The sequence below is a fragment of the Neovison vison genome, chromosome 13 (assembly GCF_020171115.1).
Source record: "Neovison vison isolate M4711 chromosome 13, ASM_NN_V1, whole genome shotgun sequence".
In the NCBI taxonomy this organism is placed as follows: domain Eukaryota; kingdom Metazoa; phylum Chordata; class Mammalia; order Carnivora; family Mustelidae; genus Neogale; species Neogale vison.
In genome coordinates this window covers 85,583,716-85,603,198 of record NC_058103.1, presented here as the reverse complement: position 1 = coordinate 85,603,198, position 19,483 = coordinate 85,583,716, and the positions used below count along the sequence as shown (strand labels likewise).

At 49.7% G+C, this 19,483-nt stretch overlaps 1 protein-coding gene across 4 annotated transcripts in view; it reads left to right on the top strand.

The window, feature by feature from the left end:
• MAPKBP1 (mitogen-activated protein kinase binding protein 1) overlaps positions 1–19,483 on the top strand; it is a 52,299-nt gene that overhangs the window by 16,586 nt on the left and 16,230 nt on the right. For all 4 annotated transcript variants that reach the window (XM_044232121.1, XM_044232120.1, XM_044232123.1 and 1 more), the window contains 3 exons: positions 8,025–8,116; positions 19,004–19,066; positions 19,299–19,356. In XM_044232121.1, coding sequence (XP_044088056.1) covers positions 8,025–8,116; positions 19,004–19,066; positions 19,299–19,356 — 213 coding nt within the window. The remainder of the gene's footprint in view (positions 1–8,024; positions 8,117–19,003; positions 19,067–19,298; positions 19,357–19,483) is intronic.

Sequence of the window (19,483 nt, the reverse complement as noted above, 5' to 3'; positions counted from 1 at the left end):
ATCTTTCATTGCCTGGTGCCTCTACCTTAGCCTGTGGACTGAGCCGATCTAGGGCCCTAATGGAGAGACCAGAGAGGCTTAGATGACCCTCCCCAGGCTTCCCGGGATCACGTGTTTAGGAGTCTGGGACTACTTGGAACCTTGTGCTCTGCTGCCTGTGTTGCAGATGGTTCTGGACTCTGGAGAGTCCTTTTCTTTGCCTCCTTCACTTCTTTTTGGCACTTACATCAATTCCCTCTCCTTTCTGGGTACTCTCCCCTTCACTGACTTCCTGGGTCTCCTCCTCTCTTTCTAATTGCCTGGCATCTCATCTTCTCCATACTCTAAAAATAGTTACTCTGCACGATTCTTTCCTCAGCCTCTCCCCCCGACCCCCTCCATCTTCTACTGTACTTTCAGTGGTGATTTTCACCTCCATGCAAATATTCTCGGATACCTATTTCGAGCCCTGACCTCTTTCCTAGGCATTTAATTCCATGTTTATGTTGCTGAAGTGCATATTCTGTGGTTCCTATTGAATATCCCGGAAATGTTTTGGATTCAGCATGCCTAAAACAGACTTCACTGGCTCCCATCCTTCCTCCTTTGTCCAGACCCAGGTCTGCATTCTGATCCTGCACCATTTCTTTTCATGTTCTCTATCTCTGAGTTTAAAAAATTTTGAGTCTTCTGCCTTCTTTCTCCACAGTTGTCAAGTGCCCAGTCTTGCTGATTCTATTTGCCTTGTTACTTTTGAACCCATCATGTCTTTTTTTTTTTTTTTAAAGACTTTATTTATTTATTTGACAGAGATCACAAGCAGGCAGAGAGAAGGGGGAAGCAGGCTCCCCGCCAAGCAGAGAGCCCGACGTGGGGCTCGGTCCTAGGACCCCAAGACCATGACCTGAGCCAAAGGCAGAGGCCCAACCCACTGAGCCACCCAGGCGCCCCGAACCCATCATGTCTTTTCTGCTCTCATTATCTTCATGCTGGTCTAAATCCTCATTACTTCTCACCTGAACTCTTGTAACAGCCTCCTGATTGGGCTCCCTGCTTGTGTTGTTTTTCTCACATACGTCATCACCAAAACATAGCTTTGACTGAGTCTCCAGCTTGAAATCCTTCAGTGGCTTCCCAGAGCCTACAGATGACCCCACTTCGTTTGGCATTCAAGGCTCTTCCTGGTCTGGTTGCAAGTCTGCCTCTCCCGACTTACTCTCCTAACACTGTCTGCATTCACCATTGCTCACCTGCTCTGTCATTTCCTTCTGCCAAGCTTTAGTTCATGCAGCTGCTTCTACTGAGAATTCCTTCTTTCTGTATTTCCACCTGTTAAGATCCTATCCTCACGGCAAGGCCCAGGTCAAATACCATCTCGACCTCCAAGAAAGCCTCTTTGGTTTTCCTTTCCTGATCCTGTTCAGAAATCATTTCTCTTCCCCCTCTTTGAGCACTTTGTATCTTTCTTATGACGCTTATCACATACTGGGGGTTGCTTTGTAATATATCATGAATTTTCCCTGATGGATTTTTTTAAAGATTATTTATTTATTTATTTGACAGACAGAGATCACAACTAGGCAGAGCAGCAGGCAGAGAGAGAGAGAGAGAGAGAGAGAGTGGGAAGCAGGCTCCCTGCTGAACAGAGATCCCAATGTGGGGCTAGATTCCAGGACCCTTGGATCATGACCTGAGCTGAAGGCAGAGGCTTTAACCCACTGAGGCACCCAGGCACTTCTCCCTGATGGATTTTGAGAATAGAGGGTAGAGTTTGTGTATTCTTCATCTTAGGATCTCCTATAACATCCTGGTGATGTTCAAACTTCTTTGAGGATGACCCACATTAAGAGATACATTTTATATTGTAACCCAGAATACACCCCTCCCAACAGAAGTTTCATGGTCAATACATACTGTCACTACATGCTGTGAGATCTGTTTTGTGTTCTGCTGTATTTATTCACTACCCACTAAATCAATTTCAGGTCCCATTAATAAGCTACAATCTGCACATTTGGAAAATATTATTCTACCTAGTATAAGCAAGTTGTCCTGTCTATTGCCCCATGGCCACCTGTTTTTTCCATCTCCTTTAATGAGAGCCAGAAGAGCACTTAAACAGTTGGCTTTATAGTCTTTCCTCCTCTCTTGGGATTAGGCTATTATGAAGTTATCCCTTTATCTCATTAAGGTGAGGGATGATTTTGCTTTCCTTCTTTCTCTCAGGAGGGTACGGTACTGCTCTGCCAAGTGCGTGCTGGGAGTGGTGGCTATTCAAGGCCTCCCTCGAAGTTTGTCTGTACTAATTTCTGCCCTCCTGCGTCCTTGCTTCTGGGGACAGATGATACCCCCTCTCAGGCTGGTGTAGGCTTTCCTCCATCTCAACACTCCCCATCTGCCAAAGCAAAGGCTGGGTCACGCCTTGAGCATTTTCTCTGCTTCTGGGCTTTCGGATGTGGAGGAGATGACTGTAGAGTCTGATGTGGGTGCTCTCTTCTTCTGTTTTTGCATGTGCATGAAGCGATGTTCTAGAACTGTGTGGCTGTATCAGGGTGCCAGCTGCCTATAGTGGCTGTGTCCCAAGTCACTGGACATAATCAGTTACCCGGATTGGTTGTCTTTTCGGCTAGGTTTCATTGGCATGCAGGCAGTGAGGGTTTATGACTTACTTTCCTTTCAGTACCTTGGGCCCCATCCCAGACTTTGAGGACAGCTCTTTTCTCACAGGATCTCTTCCCTGCCTCAGTTTCCTCAACAATGTTTGAGACCAGTACTCGCACACTGGTGGGCTTGCTTCCTTATGTGGAAAAATGCTATCTTATTCAGGACAGGTTAGGTCTTTGGTTCTCAAAGTATGGGCTGGGAATTCCTGGGTCCCCTTTTAGGGCATCTATGAGATCCCTCCCTTTTCCAGTTACATATCCAAATGGGCCAGATTTTCTTCATCTTCAACTAGCATGACATATCACAACAGATTGAATGGAGATGCTGACAGGAGAATCCAGCTGTTTACTGGGAAGCTGGACATTGAAGAGACTTGCAAAAATGTTAAATAATGCTATTCTTCTCACTGAAATTTTTTTGTTTTGGAAGATAGAGTTATCCTTAATAAAAATATTAACATGTATGGATTTATTATTATTTTAAAGTGAATTAACAAATATTTTAAACTATTTCTATTGTAATTTCTAATACGCTGATACAAATAAAAGCTCTTTGGTGTCCTTGGTAATTTCTAAGAGTGTAAAGAAACCAAAGAGTATAAGAGACCAAAAAGTATGAAAATTGCCAGGTTATGTCATGCTGTGGTAACAAAATCACCTCAAAATCTTCCTGACTTAACAGATAGTTTATTTCTTGCTCATGCTCATAGTCACTGTGGGTCAGCACAGGGGCTCTGTTCATCAAAGTTACTTAGGGACCCAGGCTGAGGGGGCGCTTTCTCATTATCTGCTGCCATGCTTAGCTTGGCAGGGATGGTGATTGTCGAAAGCTTCCACTGAAAATGGCGTGTCAGAGCGTCATAAAAACGTGCAGTCTTAGAAGCACATAAGTGAGAAATCTAATCAAACAGAAACTCGTATTCTTGAGTTCTTTGTATCCTTTCCCCCAACATTGTTGGGTCAGTGAGTATCCAAAAGCCATTGCTTACGGGTGAAGAGAGAACCAAGGGTATGAATTCCAGAAAGATGTTGTTCATGAGGTACTGAGCCCCATGGCACGTGCTAGACCATTATCTTTTCTTTAACAATGACTGTGCAATATTTAAGACATACAGTAAAGATATAGAATGAACAACTGTCTGCCTACTCTCAGCTTAAGAAACAAAATGGTCCCTGTACCATTAAGCTCCCTTTGTGCTCACCCTTACCTGGGCAGTAAGATGGACAGTAAGTGTGTGGATGGAAATGTAATCAGTGTAGGGTCACTACCTGAATTGAAGTGCTATGAAGAAAGATAAAACAGGGTAAGTTAGGTATAGAATGGTAACAACAAAGTGAGTCTGGAAAGCCTTCTTTAAGGAGGAGACCTTTGAGCAAAAACCTGAGGGGAATAGCTCTGTGAACAGCTGAGGGAAGAGCATTTTAATTGAAGGAAGAATATACGCAGGACCTGAAGCTTGAATCTGCTTGAGGTGCTTGAGGCAGCCAGTGTGGCTGAGGTGGAGGAAGAGGTGGAGAGTGGAGGAAATGAGGTCAGAGAGGGAGCCAGAGGCCAGATGATTTAGGGCTTTGTAAACAGGGTAAAGTGTTTGAATTTGAACTGAAGGCTGGGAAGCCTGTGGAGGGTTTTGAGCTGAGTAATAACATGATCTCATATATATTAAAAAAAAAAAATTCACTCTGGTGGTGCCTGGGTGGCTCATTCAGTCAAGCGTCTGCCTTTGGCTCAGGTCATGAGCCTAGGGTCCTGGGCCTGAGCCCTACCTCGGGCTCCCTGCTCAGCGGGGGCCTGCTTCTCTCTCTGCCTGCTGCTCCCCCTGCTTGTACGTTCTCTCTGCCTGTCAAATAAAAAAAATCTTAAAAAATAAACAGAACAACAACCACCCCACTGTGGCCTGTCATGTTGAGAAGAATACTCTAGGGGCCAAGGTCGGAAGCAGGGAGAATACATGGGAATGATAGTCCAAGTGGGAGATAACAGCAGCCTGAACTCAGTGGGGTGTTGCTGAATGTTTACAGGCTCTCCCTGGGGACAAAAAAAGAGCCCTGATTTGTAGCATTTGCTGATTTCCACGGTGTAAGTACTCCCACTGTGGTGATTTCAGGCTCCCAGTGTGCCATCCCCCAATGAGGAGGTGGGAAGGCAAGGGCACTGTCCGCTGTCCTAAGCTCGTGGAAGCTGGCTCAGGCACCCCGCTGCTTGAACTTGGGTGTTCAGCTGCCGGTGTGTTTTCAGGGGGCATTCATTTTCTACGGTAGATGGAAACTGTATCACCTTTTCAGAAGGAGGGGATATGGAGGTTATGATGGGGAGAGAGTCCATTTATAATTTCCATCATGCTGGGCCCTTTCAAAATAAGCCTAGATGTTGGAGGCCTCGCAAGAGCTTTGGACTCTCTCAGATCCTTTGAAAGTGGAATTCAGCCCAAAACCTCCCTGCAAACAGGAAGCTGGTTTGAGTTAGAACATAAAATAAAAACCAGCTGATGCCCCTGAATGTTTTTCCCTTGCTCCTCCCACTCCGCAGAGCCAAAGGAAACTGCCTTTTTTTGTCTTTGGATAGTTGTTCAGAAAGTTAGAAAAAGCCAAAACCCATAAATCCTTTGAAAATAAGCCAAGTTTGGAGCCCAGGCAAACTTCTGCCCATGGGGTTTCCTAGCCCGGATGTCTGTCCCACCGCCAAGAGTCCTAGGAGGAAAGGGCCCGAGGAACACAAAAGTTGCTAGACATCAGAGCCTGGAACCCAGGCCCAGCAAGGAAAAGTGGTCTGCAGCAGTTTCTCAAACTGGAACTTCCAGCCCATTTGTAGGCAATGAAATCAATACCCTGGGCTGTGACCAGTATCATTTTTTTAATGAAATAGAATGTGTTAGAAAATCAAGTATATCACATGTGATCAGGGAAGTATTGTTTTGTGAAACTTTTATTTCAGTGTGTGTGCACACGCACACATGTACATGGATCTATATACCTGGTCATGATAGAAACTTATAAACTGTCTTGCTTACTGCGGGTCATGGTCAAAAACGCTTGGTGAACACTGGCCTTAAAGGTAGGAGTAACTGACATCTCCTTCCTGCTTTCGCTTGCTGTTGAAAAGTCCAAGCTAGTTTGAGAATGAATCTTTTATGGAACTCTATCATCTGTACCCAAAACACCTACCCAGACTCCTGGCAGAGGGAAGGAGAGCTGAGAACAGGCAGACTGGTCTAATTCTTTGGGACCAAAGCCGTAGCATTAAGTGAGGGACTGATACAAATTTGAATCCAAAGGATTTACCTGAAATGATTCGCTGGAAAGGAATAGGACTTGAGCAGCCTTTTAGCTCACTGCCCCTGATTCTGTGACATTTCCCATCTATGTGGGTGATGCTGGCCTTGGGTTCTTCTCTCTCTTTCTGTCCTGTCTGCAGCGGGCAGTTGGTGCAGCAGGAACGTTCCCGAGTGCCCTCCCTCTGGGATAGCTGGAGATCACAGTGCCAGGATGGGGAGTGGTACATTGAGCTGAGCTTCTCCCAGACTTCCACGGGGGTGTTTTGTGCTCCCTACCCAGTGTGCCTGGTACTCAGACCTTTCAGCAAGCTCACTGGGTGCCAAGGCATTACGCAGTGAAGAAAAAGTGAGGAAGGAGGCATAAGTTAGGGCAAACTCTCAAGAACACAGGTACAGTTAGTTTATCCCACACTAGGCTTAGTGGCTCAGGTAGGCCCCACGGTTACTGGCAAGTCCGGTGCTTGTCAGGAGGCTGTGGGTTGTCTGTGGGACTAACCTGTCTCTGTCAGTGAGTAGACGCAGGTTAGAATTATTGGTCCACATCCCCCAGGGAGCTCAGAAGACTCTTGGGGGCCTTCCTGGAGGAATAGGTTTTAACTATCATGTCCCGGGGGGTTATTTTGGTCTTTGGCCACCAAAGGGCATTTCTTTCTAACCTAATTCAAGCTAAAATGGTCCTTGGAGATGAGAATTTAAATCAGCCCTCTAAAAGGACTTTGAATTCTCCAGCTGGAACAGTAAGAGAGGAGAGATCCTAACCACCCTAACTGAATCTTGGTTTTCCTTCCCTATTTTTTAAAAAATAAAAAAGTATATATTTATTTATTTGTCAGAGAGAGAGGCAGGCAGAGGGAGAAGCAGGCTTCTTGAGGCTTCCCTGAGCAGGGAGCGTGAGGCGGGACTCAGTCTTAGGACCCTGGGATCATGACCTGAACCGAAGGCAAGTGCTTAACCCACTGAGCCACCAGGCGTCCTGTTTGGGTTTCCCCTCTAGACACTGGCCTGGACTAGGAGTAGACCACCCTGCTACAGACTTGAATACTCCTGAAGTGTTTCTGATTCACATCACCCTCCTAGGGCCTCCGAGGCTCTTAGCAGAGTACACTGTAGCCTATTTACATGACCTTTCCGCATTCAGATGCCTCTTTCCTTGAGCCAACAGAGAGACCAGGGACATCTCTGAGCAGGGCCAGTACAGGGAGTTCAGACAGTACTAGAGGGCGGCCCTCTATCAAGCAAGATGTTCTGTCGCAGACAGTGAGGTGGAGTGAGAAGAGGTTCCAGGGCATTTTGAATCTCTCATGGGATCATCTAGCAGAAAAGCCAGTGAGCTAATTTGAGGTTAGTTCAGTGTACGCCCTAGGGCTGAGCGTCCAGTGTTGGGTAACAATATTGTTGGTGAGAGTGATGGTGAATGTCGCATGTGGCCATGTCCTCAGAATCTCTGAGCACTTTACACATGTTTCCCTTTCATCTCTGTGGGAGTGGGGCTTAATAATAATAATTAGAGTACTCTGAGCATCTGTGCTTGGCAAAACACAGCATCAAGTCATGTTTCTGTCTCCTAGGCTCATAGTCTGTATGAACTGGTGGATGTTTGGGGTGGGTAGCGTTCTCTGGTGGAGGGGAGGAACGTGATGGGATGCAAAGATCAGAGATATTATGAGTCACCTAATTAATACCTCACATTCCTCTGACTCTTGGTAGATCAGAGCAGCCTTTCTTTCATGCCTGCCAAGGCACGAAGATCAGTGACTTCTCCTGACTCTCAGAGACCCAAGAGGCCAGTCTGGGGACCCTAGGCTTTATCTTGTAAACGGAGACTTCCCTCGATATGGGGGAATGCTTTTTCCCCTGTGGCTATGAGCTGAGCTTTAATTCTTCATTTTCTTTCCCAGGGTCCCCACAGATTGAGCCCTGTTAAAACCCTGCGACGCACACTGGCTTTTCCCCCATGTGACCAAGGGAAATGTGGCCTGGACAGACCCTGGAGAAGTCAGTAGCCCTATTCTGAAGAAAGTAGTCAGTGTTTGCTAGGTGACCGTGTGTACCTTCAGCACCTCCTTCCCAACCCCGTTCCATATGTCACTTCTCTGTCTTGCTCTGACAGGTGACCTTGGAGAAGGTACTTGGAATAACAGTGTCTGGAGGCAGAGGACTTGCCTGTGACCCTCGATCGGGTTTAGTTGCCTACCCAGCAGGGTAAGTACATTGGAAGAAGGCTTACTGCATGGGAGTTTATAACCATGCTAAACCAGTTGGGGTGGGCAAGGGTTTTTTGGTTTTCTCTGGGAGATCTGTCCAGGTGAATGTTTTGGTACCTTTTCTGTAAAGGAGATACAGGGCCAGGTCAAGGCTCTTTGTGGAATGTTGTCCTTGTTGCCATCTGCCCAGTACATAGAGAGTCACACTTGATATTACACATAGTTCCCATCACCATCTTTTTTTTTTTTTTTTTAAGATTTTATTTGTTTATTTGACACAGAGATCTACAAGTAGGGAGAGAGAGAGGAGGAAGCAGGCTCCCCGCTGAGCAGAGAGCCCGATGTGGGGCTCGAGCCCAGGACCCTGGGATCATGACCCAAGCCGAAGGCAGAGGCTTTAACCCACTGAGCCACCCAGGTGCTCCCCATCACCATCTTTAATATCTACCTTCTAGTCACTTTCTCATGTACCACACAGTTTGCCCATTTAAAAGTACAACTCCGTGCTTAGTGCTACCATCCCCACAGTTCCTCCTCAAACATTTCGTCACTCCGAAAGAGAAGCCCCATACCCATTAGCAGTTAGTCCCCATTCTCCCCCAACCCCGAGACCCCCAGCCCCAGGCAACCACGAACGCACTTCCTGTCTCTATAGATTTATCTGTTCTGGACATTTCCTATAAGTGGAATCATTCCATTTAAGTAGAATATCTGGCCTTTTGTGAGGCTTTTCCCCCTGAGCATCATGTTTTTAATGTTCATACATGTCATGTTGGGTATCAGTACTTTGTTTCTTTTTATGGCCGGAAAATATTCCATTATGTGGATGTCCCATACTTCCTCTAATCATCAGTTGATGGACTTTTGGGTTGTTTCCACTTTCCAGCTACTTTTAGGAAAAATACCAGGTGCCTGGGTGGCTCAGTTGGTTAAGCATCTACCTTCAGTTCAGGACATGAGCCCAGGGTCCTGGGATCGAGTCCCACGTCAGGCTCCCTACTCGGGGGGGTCTGCTTCTCCCATTGCCTCTGCCCTTCCCCGCTGCTCGTACCTTCACTCTCTCTCCATCAAATAAATAAATAAAATCTTAAAAAAAGAAAGAAAGAAAGAAAGAAAGAAAAATACTGCTTTGAACATTTGCCTACTCTCGTCACTTGGAGAGATGTCAGTGCCGTGGAAGAAAAGCAGGGTTTCTGGGGCTGGTGTTCCTCTGTCCCTTGTTGCCTTTTCACTCCTCTGCTCCTGCAGATGAGAAACCCTCAGCCACAGTTTCTTTAGGCTCTTGCAAAAGTGTTTCCTCGGGAGGCTTGGTGCTCTTGCTGCTTCTGGTTCTCTCTGTCAACCTCCGTACCTTGCTGCTGGGCACGGGAGCCCAGAAATGGGAAGGCCACCCTGCTCCACTTGTCCGACCCCACCATCAGCTCAGGAGTGCCCACTTTCCCAGTGTGAGTTCCACAGCGACTCTTGTAGTTTTTATAGCAGTATATGATTTCTCTTAGTTTGATAATCCCATCCAAAGTCTGCCTTTGTCAACAACTTGTTTTGTGCCAGGCCCTTTGCTAAGCACTTTGTAAGGAATGATTTCATTTACTACCCAGAGCAACCCTGGGTAGTGAGGTTGATACTACTACTATCCCATTTAGAGCAGAAGCTAAGATAAAGAGAGGTTAAGCAGCTTGCTCCAGGTCACACAGCTGGTGAGTGTCTACACTGGCATTTCAACCCTAGTAGTCTGACTATAAAGCTCTCGATCTCAAAATGGTGTGGGGTCGGGGAAGACCTGACTTCCTGCTTATTTTTTTAAAAGCTGGATCTCGAGTAGCTGCCTACCTGCCACATGATTGAGAAGAGCCCAGTTTCTGGGCATCTCAGTCTATGCCAGGGAAACTTCTGGCCCTGGGTTCTGGGGCCAGTGCCTCTCCGGATCTGCCCTTTGGCATCTGATGTCTGTGGTGGGGGTACTGTGAGAGCTGCGCCAGCTTTCCCCTGCGGAGGCTGGGCTGGCCTCCTTCTCCCCTTCCAGAAGCAAGCTGATGAATGACCTCTGTTGCTGGATACCCTGTGCTGCCGGCCTCAGGGGAATTCCACTGGTGCCTGCCTCTGCCTGGGAAAGCTGGGTTCCTTCTTGTTGGAGTTTGGGCCGGGGCTGGATTTGAGATGGGCAGGAAAGACCTGGGCAGCTGCTTGGTCTGTGCTGAGCCCAGTGTGCCTGCCCTCGGGATTGTGGACCTGTGCTCCCTACCTCTTCCCCCCACACCCCTGACCCCAGGCCTGGTGCTAAAGGATGTGTGATTCTGTGTGTGACCAGGGCCCATGCTGGCACATGTGTCTGGGAGTCAGTAGCCTTCCAGATGGTATATGGAAGCTTTGTATCTAGTAGGTTCCCTCAGGGTGCTTGGCTTGGGTGAGCCCTGGGCGGTGACATGATCTATTCCGTGACCTTTTGATTTCCTAGGACTTCCAAGTTCTCTCTTTGCAAATGCCCCTTTTTTTCTGAGTATTTTTCGTTTTGTTCTGTGCTGGAGGTCCCTATTGTGCTTCTGAGGTATCTGGGGGCCCCAAAAGTCTCTGTGAGCCAAGCAGGCTCTTTCCCTCCCTTCTCTTCTTCTTTTCCTATCTGGGGATCCTAACCCCACCCCCACTCTCTAGTTCCTACTGTGCTTGTTGCTCTAGGAGTGGCTCAGGTATCCTAGAAACAAGAAGAAAAACAAAGCTCAGAAAAGTCTCCTGGAGGCCTAGAGGCAAATATCAAACCAAAACAAAGTTTTTTGAAAGGAAATGAAACCGCTCCAAGAGGGTGGGGTAGTGGAGGGTGGGGGGATTGTGTGTCAGGCAGAGGTGGGTGACGTCTCTGGGCAGAGACCCCTCAGTTTTAGTGGCTCCTGCATCTCTTCTCCAGAGCTCCCCTTTGCTGTTCTCTCCACAGAAAAGCCTACCCCTCACCTGTCACCCTTAGAGTCCCCCCGCTCCAGGAGGCCAGGTGGTCCCCAGATAGCCTCTTGGAGGGACTCAATTTAGTTGCACATCCATAATTGACTTGGGCCCCTCCTGTGGTTGGCTTGGTAGAGGGCTCAGGTGCTGCAGAGCCCAGCATGGCCCCCAGTGCCATGGTGGGGCCCGTCAGTTCTGAGAGTGAGCTTCTCTTGACCCCCAGTGCCTCAGTCTGGGGCCTGGGCTGGGGGAATGCTCTGGGCAGAGCCCTCACTGGAGTGAGAGGAGCCCTCTCCAGCAGCCTGGAGGAGACCTCTTCATTGCCTCGGCCAGGGAGGAGAAAGGCAAACCCAGATTTCCTGAGAAGGCCTTACCATTCACTCAGCCCATCCTGGAAGTCACACTGAGGTTCCCCCAGTTCCAAAACACTGGGCAAGATATGAAACCACAGTCTCTCAACCTGAACAGTGTTCTAATGACATTTGAGCTAAGGGTGCATGGAATTAGCTTCTGACTATCTATGGGCAAGCCCTGTGTGGCGGTTTGCCAGGGAGTGCATGGGACTGTGGAGACACTGGGTGGGCCTGAGAGAGGACACCTGGGCTTCGTGCCCTGGTGGATGGGAGTCGTGTGAAGGGGTTCTCACAAGCCTTGGTCCCCTTGGGGTCTGTCTTCTGGTCACTCTGTGGGCCTCACATCTGACCCTGAGCCGCCTTAGCTCTTCCTCAGGTGGCTTGGTCCTAGATGCCTTCATTCATTTTTGGTCAGCAGCTGTTGTCAAAAGCTCCTCCGGGCCAGGCACTGTTCCCGGCACAGGGTGTACGGCAGCAGGGCAGAAAGCATGGCTGTGCTTTGTGGGGTTTAGGTTCAGGAAGGGCAGGCATGCCATAAGTGTGTAAGGCCATAAATGAGCAAGATGACATCAGAGATGGGAAGTGTTCTGAGAAAGTAAAACCAAGTGACGGAGAGGAGGGTAAGTGGCTAGTTGGCGGGGCTGGGGTTGGGGAGGGGGCTGCTTTAGGAGTGGGTGGTTAAGACTCAGGGGGAGGTCACATTCAGCTAACGTGTGAATGACCAGGAGGAACGAACTCGTGAGGATCTGACTTCCCAGTGGTCCGCGTGGCAGAAGCCGCAGGGACCAAAGTGCCAGGAAGAAGAGGAACTGGGTACCTGTTTGAGGGGCTGAATGATGGCCGTGGTGGCTACAGCGTAATGGGTGGGAGGACGGGGGCCCAGACATTGCATTTTGGCGGGGCCCGTAAGTCTTAGAGTCCACAGAGATTCCCATCTTGTTCCAGAAGGGACCGTGCTTAGAGTCCTCTGGGCAGAGAGAAGTGCTGCCCAGCTCTCCACTGATAGCCATGGTACTCTGTCTTCTCTCCTGTTTTTTGTTTGTTTATTTGTTTTACTATTTTATTTATTTGACAGAGACAGCAAGAAAGGGAACACAAGCAGGGGGAGTGGGAGAGAGAAAGCAGGCTTCCTGCCACCAGGAAGCCTGATGTGGGGCTCCATCCTAGGACCCCAGGATCATGACCCGAGTCAAAGGCAGATGCTTAACCATCGGAGCCACCCAGGCGCCCCGCCCCATTCTCTCCTGTTTTTGAAGAGGGACTCATAAAATGCCCCAGAAACAGAGATGCCAGTAGGGCCCGTGACCTGGCCTCAAAGGATCACTTATTTGGAAGGTCCCAGATGGCAGGCATTTAAAGAGGACGGCAACCAAGGATGCCTTCGGAAACATCTTAGACTCATTGTCTCTTAGAATAATTAAAGCTACATGGTTCCCCTTTTGGGAGTGAATCCAGAGGGATGGTTTATAATTCCACACCTGGGTGAGGATCCTGATGAGTCATTAGTGTCCAACAAGTCGTGTCTGGGATTCCACAGCGGGGGCTCCCGTAGTTAACTGCTGATCCCCCGGATCTCGCTGTCCTTGTTAGTGGTGGGCCAGAGTCCCCTTCAGGAAAATGGCCAGGAGCACTGTGCTGGTCACTGTGCACACTGTCTTCTTCTGTCCCTGCCACAGTTCTGTGAGGTAGACATTACTCTTCCTGTTTTACAGTTTTACAACTGAGATGCAGAGAAGTTAAGGAATGCGCCCAAGATCACCCAGTATGCGAGCACACAGGTCTGCCTTGCCCCAGTTTTCTTGTTCCTTCCATCATCACACTGCCCTCAAGTGTCCATGAGTCCGAAAAGCCTGAGGTAGGGGAGAACACATACCTGCCCTAGGGCTCTAGTTCTCAGTTCTGCTCATCAGAGGGTTCCTTGGCTTTGAGATCTGGTGGCTAGTGACTTAGTCGATCATTCCCTCCATCACAGATATTTATTGAGTGAGTGCCTCTCTTCTAGGCCCTGGAGATGTAAACAAAACGGATACAAGTACCACCTGCACAGGGCTGGTAGCCTAGTGATAAAGACAGATCTCCTCCCTCCCCCAAAGTGAACTTCACAGAATATAAAATGTGTGCTTTAGAAAAAGTATAAGCAATAAACAGTGAAAAGGAATAGGGAATGGGGGTAGGGCATGGGGTTGTAATGTCAAATCGTGCTGGAGGGTGACATTTGAGCAAGGCTTGAAGGACCTCTTGTCCCGTGTGAGTCACCTTCTGTTTTCACCTGGTCTGAAAGGAGAACGGCTAAGGCACAGGGTCTCCGCTTGAACCTTCTGTGTCCTGCTCCCTGTTTGTGCTGCTGTGTCATTGCTCATCCCACGCTTCTTTTGTTTCTGCCTTCTGGGGGATGGAGAGTGGTAGGAGGCAGATCCTGTGAGAATGCCAGGCTCTTGGTGATGGCGGCAAGCCTGGACCTGTCCGGGGAAGGGGCGTGTTGAGGGCTTGGCCCTTCCTGGTTCAGAGGAGCTCCTGGGCAGTGGGCCCAGCACCTGGTGCTGGTGTTCCACCACGTGACTCCCAGGCCGAGGCCCCGGGGGACAGAGACCTCACTGTCTCCCTGCACCCACAGCCTGGGGTTCTGAATTATGGGACTCAGCCGTTTCGACCAGCCTAGCCATTGTGGTGGTTTGCGGCCAGCAGTGCTGTAACGGCACACGTGCAGATGCCTGCCTGCTGTCCTGGGCGAGGTCAAGGGCCTGGGAGGCCAAGGCGGAGGGCCAAAGACTGATGCAGGCTGCACCCCGCCCTCCACTCCCTGTAGACTGGGGAGCTTGCTCAGGGTCACAGAAGATGGATGTGGCTCCCACATCAGTGTCGTTGAGCTCTCTTCTCTTGCGAGGACCTCAGCCAGCGGGCACAGTGGGAACCTTGGATATCTGTGCCAAGTTCTACCCTCCCTTTGGCACCTGCATTACTCTCCCCAGTGGAGCTGTGACCAGGGGTTGGTCTCTTTCTTCCTCTTCCTCTCTATTGGGAGGTTTCCATATCTGAATAATTAAAAGTAAAAATTTCAGCTTAGGGGTCTATCTCTGTGTGTTCTTCTCCTTTGCACATTTTTGTTTTTTGTGTAACTCCTCTATGCCATGCCTGAGAACTTTCCAGGCTATGCTGGCGGGTGGGGGGGACAGTGTCGGAGAAGGGAAGGGTTGCCTCACAGCTGGTCATCTCCCTCTCTATCTGTGCTGTATTTTTATATACACACACTGCTCTCCTTCCTCCTCCCCCAATGGAGCTGTACTTATCAGGAGGAGGAAACAAGGTGCTGTGGTCTAGCAAGACTCAGAGTGAGTATGGTGTGATTTGGACAGTGTTTGTTTGTTTGTTTTTTAAAGATTTTATTTATTTATTTGACAGAGAGAGAGATCACAAATAGGGAGGCAGGCAGAGGGGGAGGGGAAGCAGGCTCCCTGCAGAGCAGAGAGCCCAACACAGGGCTCAATCCCAGGACCCCAGGATCATGACCCGAGCCGAAGGCAGAGGCCCAACCCACTGAGCCACCCACGTGCCCCTGGACAGTGTTTTAAGCAGCCTGATGCACTGCCCTTGGAAAGTCACAATGCTGCTTTGGGATGACGGGCTTAAAGGAAAACTCACAAGCATATTCATAGAGCCCTCATCACCTACTTTTCCGGGATTTGGAGTGCGGCCGACTGGAATATGTGTGGGGTCGGGTTGAGTCAGAGCAGCTCTCAGCCGAAGCCCTTTGCCATGGTTTTTGTGGAGCTGATGAGAAAGCTGGGTAACCTGTAACCGCTCACGCTGGAAGTCACCGCTGGAGAGATGAGCCTGCAGAGATGGGCCTTCTCAGCAGATCGACCCAGATACCAACAAAGTTAGAAAACATGGTAGCAAGCAGGTGTGTGTTTGTGTGTGATTTTTTCCCCACACTGACTAAAGTATATATTTTTTTTAAGATTTTAATTTATTCATTTGACAGAGGTCACAAGTAGGCAGAGATGCATGGTGAGGGGAAGCAGGCTTCCTGCTGAGCAGAGAGCCTGATGCAGGGCTTGATCCCAGGGCCTTGGGATCATGACCCGAGTGGAAGGCAGAGGCTTAACCCACTGAGCCACCCAGGTGCCCCTGACTAAAGTATTAAAATCTAAGTATCTAAATTTATGAACTCGTAACTGTAACTGCTATAGTTTTCATCTGCCCTGTCCTGATTTCCAAAAATCTTGTGGCCCAAATCCTTTTCCCCTCAAAGTGCTCCAGTCAGCTTTCCCTTCTTCTCAAAGGCTCCCCAGCCAGGCACCCTGCACACGTTAGGTCAGCTGCATTTCATGTCTCCCATCTCCAACTTCACTTTCCTCAATTCATTCCACTCCAGATCCCTGAGAGCACTGTTTCTGGAATCCTGACTCTCTCCATGGCTTTAGCTGAGTAGCCTTGACCCAGTTACCTTGCTGCTCTCGGTTCTTGGTTCTATGATCTTGGTTCTCCGTCTCTGAAGTGGGGTTAATTGTACTAAGAGTCACAAGGTTGCTGTAAGGATTAGCTAAAACCAGACACCAAGGCTGCTTGGCAGAGTGCCTGCTACCTGCTATCTTTACAAATGGTAACTCTTGTTACTGAACCCCACTGTGTGCAGAGCTGAGGACCGCTTACTGAAGGAACTGGAAGCCTTCATGTTCGCGGTGCACTGAAACTCTCGTGTGGTTCTTTCTAACTTAGCCAGGAGATGGCACTTCAGTTTCCTTCCATGCCTCTGCACTGCTGTTCTAGACATTTGAGGGGGCTTCTCTCTCCACATTTCCCCCATCCCTTCCTTGCCACCTTCCAATCTTGTCATGCCTTCAGTGAATGGAGATGTGGCTATTTTCTTTCCCCAAGCTTAATCAAACTCTCCTTTCCTGGCTGCCTTCCCGGAACAAAAAAATAAAGCCTCCTTTGAAGTTTTTACCATTGCTGAGATCCTAACAGGACTTCCCTCCATTCTTTCAGAGAAAGAACCTGACATAGTCCCTTAACACCTCGTTGTCCACCGCCAGGAGCCCCCTTGCAGCTTCCTTTCCATGCTTAAAGAGTAGTAATTTAAGAATTGCCATTTGTTTGGCTCCTACAATCTGTCAGAAAAAAAATCATTTAATCTTCACAGAAGCCCTGTGAGCTAGATCTGAGTGTCCATCCTTTATTACAGAGAAGTTGATATGCTTGTACCTTACTCAGGGTCGTAGAGTTGTTCATGGGGAACAAGGGCTCAGACCCTGGTCTCTGCCTCCAAAGCCCACAGCATCCGGACCGCCCCAACTCTACTTCTGAGAATCCAGATGTCCTCAGTCCCTCCGTCCGTAGAAGACAGGTGGGGCGTGGAGCAGGGAGGGCTGGGCCTGCTGATGCCACACAGGACCAAGCTAGTGGATTAAGGGAGGCGCTATCCCATTCACATCCTTCTTGAACAACTGCAGTGGGCCAGCCTCTGCTGGGTCCAGGAGACTATTCTCATGAAAGGCACAGTTTGGTGGGAGGGCCATCAAAAATAATGGAAAATTACAGCTGTGATAAATGTTACAAGATTGATATGCCATGCTTGCTATGAGAGCATCTACTGAGACCATTTGAGCTGAGATCTGAAAGGGGACTAAAGATGAACTAATAATTGGAAAAGGGAGAGAAGAATGTTCTAGATAAGGGAAATAGTTCTGCAAAGGAGCTTGGGAGATTAAAAAGAGTGAAAGAATGACATTGGAGCATGATTCAGGGTGAAGCTGGAGGGTGGGTTGGGGTCATACAACCCAGGGCCTTCATGGGTACTTGAAGGAGTTTGGTTTTGGAAGCCCCAGGGCTCATCTTCCAGGAGTGCTGTGATCAGATCAGACATGGATATGTGTTTGATGTAAAGTACACTGGAAGCAGGAGGCCTGGGAGTCCTGGCTGTATTCTTTTTGGGACCTTTCTGAGCCTAGGCCTCCTCATCTCAAAGTTCTGGAGGGTTGGACTCAGTGATTTTAAAGTCACCTAGCACACTGCATTTAATTCCTTCCATCCTTCCTTCCAGCTCTAAGGTTCTTTGAGTCTGTCTGTTTGGAGGAATTAGGCTCCCTGTACCCCGGACTGCCCCTAACAGAAGCTGGGGAAGCGTGCATGGGGGTGTGTGTATGTGTGTGTGTGGTGTGTTTGGGAACAGGGAAAGAGAATGATGGGGCACGGGGCTCCCAAGGCCATCTAACTTTTGTCGTATGTGTAAGGGAAGCAGGAGACTAGAAGTTGGTGTAAGGAGAGAAGGGAGATGAGGAAGGGGAACAAGGAAAGATGGGCAGACGGAGAGGGAAGGAGAGAGGAAACTGAGGGCAGATCTGGGGAGGGCTTAGAGGAGGAGATGTGACTCAGGAATTCCAAGGCTGTTTGTTGCTCAGCCTGGCAGTTGTGGACATACCTAGTGTGCCTCAGAGATGCCTGGGTCCCCAGAGATACCTGTGGAATGTGCGTATTGAAATGTTCCGTGGAGCTAAGCCCTCATCAGCAGCTGTACTTGCCTTTGCTTCAAGCTCTAGCAGGCACTGGGCTTCCCATTAAACAAGGCTGGTCTGGGGATGCCACTCTCTGCTCATTCTGTCCCCATCCCCTGACCTGGCGTAGCAGGCCCCACGCTTGCTCCTGTCAGCTACCTACGGTACTAATGAAATGAGGTAGAAGGGGCGATGGGCCCAGGCCTGCTGACAGCCACTGAGCCAATGGGAGAACACTGCCCAGCCACAGCTGTGGGCTTCCTGCCTTGATTCCTACTGCCTGGCCTCCTCCTAGAACTGCCTCTGGAAAGTCAGTCTGAGCCTGATCCTGTCAACCCGTGCTGTCTGGTCGGAGAGGGTCCTCCCACCCTTCTCTGCTCTGATTGTCTTCTGGCAGTCTGGAGGACCCTTCTTGGGCTTGCTGGGGCCAGGGATTCTCAGGGCAGGGCCCAGGAGTTCCAAGACACTGAACAGGCCTCCCCAGGCCCTCTTGGGCTCTCTCTGCCTGAGTCTCACTGAGATTCTAGTCTCACTGAGCATCCCTGAACCTTTAGCCTCCTGCCTCCCACCCCCTGCCTCATCTGAGGCACAGAGGGTGTGGGGTGGGCTCCTGCCAGGTACACACATGGGCACACCCAGGAGAGGCCTCACCCCTCCTTGGAGCACAAACACTTGTCAGACATGTGGTTCCAAGCCTGTGAACTGGGCTGCACACCTGTGGCCAACCTTTATCAAATCACACGGACTCTTCCTTCCTGCACCTTTTCCTGGGCTCTGGGCAAGGGCTGTGGGGAGGCCTGAGCCCTCGCTGCCCTTTGTGGCTATGACCAGAGATGTTGCTGGTGCTTAGGGACCTGGCAGGATAGGCTTCCAGGGAGCCTTCGTGCTCATGGGGCTGCAGAGATAGGTCCTGGTGGGTGGGAAAGGGAAGTCAGAAAAGTGGGTTGCCAAAAAGCTGTCAGTTGCCCTCTGTGGCAAGCAGAGGGTCCCTCTGCACTCTCTCTAGGCAGCTCTCAGTGCTGAGTGACCGGAATTTCCAGGTGGCCTGGATGCTCCTGGGGGAGCTGTGGTCTGGGGCTAAGTCTCTCCTCTCACTCATCTCCCCAGGTGTGTGGTCGTGCTGTTCAATCCCCGGAAACACAAACAGCACCACATCCTCAACAGTTCCAGGTAAATAGGTCTGTGCCTCGGGGAGGACCTCCTTTTCCGGGGAGCTGTGAGAAAGGCACTGCCTGGGGCGTTGTGGCTCTGCGGTCTGGGCCCTGCTCGGGCCCCAGGACCAGAGAGCAAAATGACACACGGAGGTTGGCGTCTGCTGGTCTTGCCTTTTGAGGGGACTCTGTGGGAGCTGGGCTTAGGCCAGGCAGTCAGTGCCCCTCTGAGGCCCCCTTTTGCCCTGCAGGAAAACCATCACCGCGCTCGCCTTCTCTCCCGATGGCAAGTACTTGGTCACCGGAGAGGTGAGTGAGAGAAGGGGGCTGCCGTCCTCTGGGGGTGGGAGGGCTGGCCTAGCCTCAGCAGAGGGCTCCAGTTCTAGGCCTGGTGAGGGCTGCTGCCTCTCTGGCTTCCTGAACAGATGCTAAACCC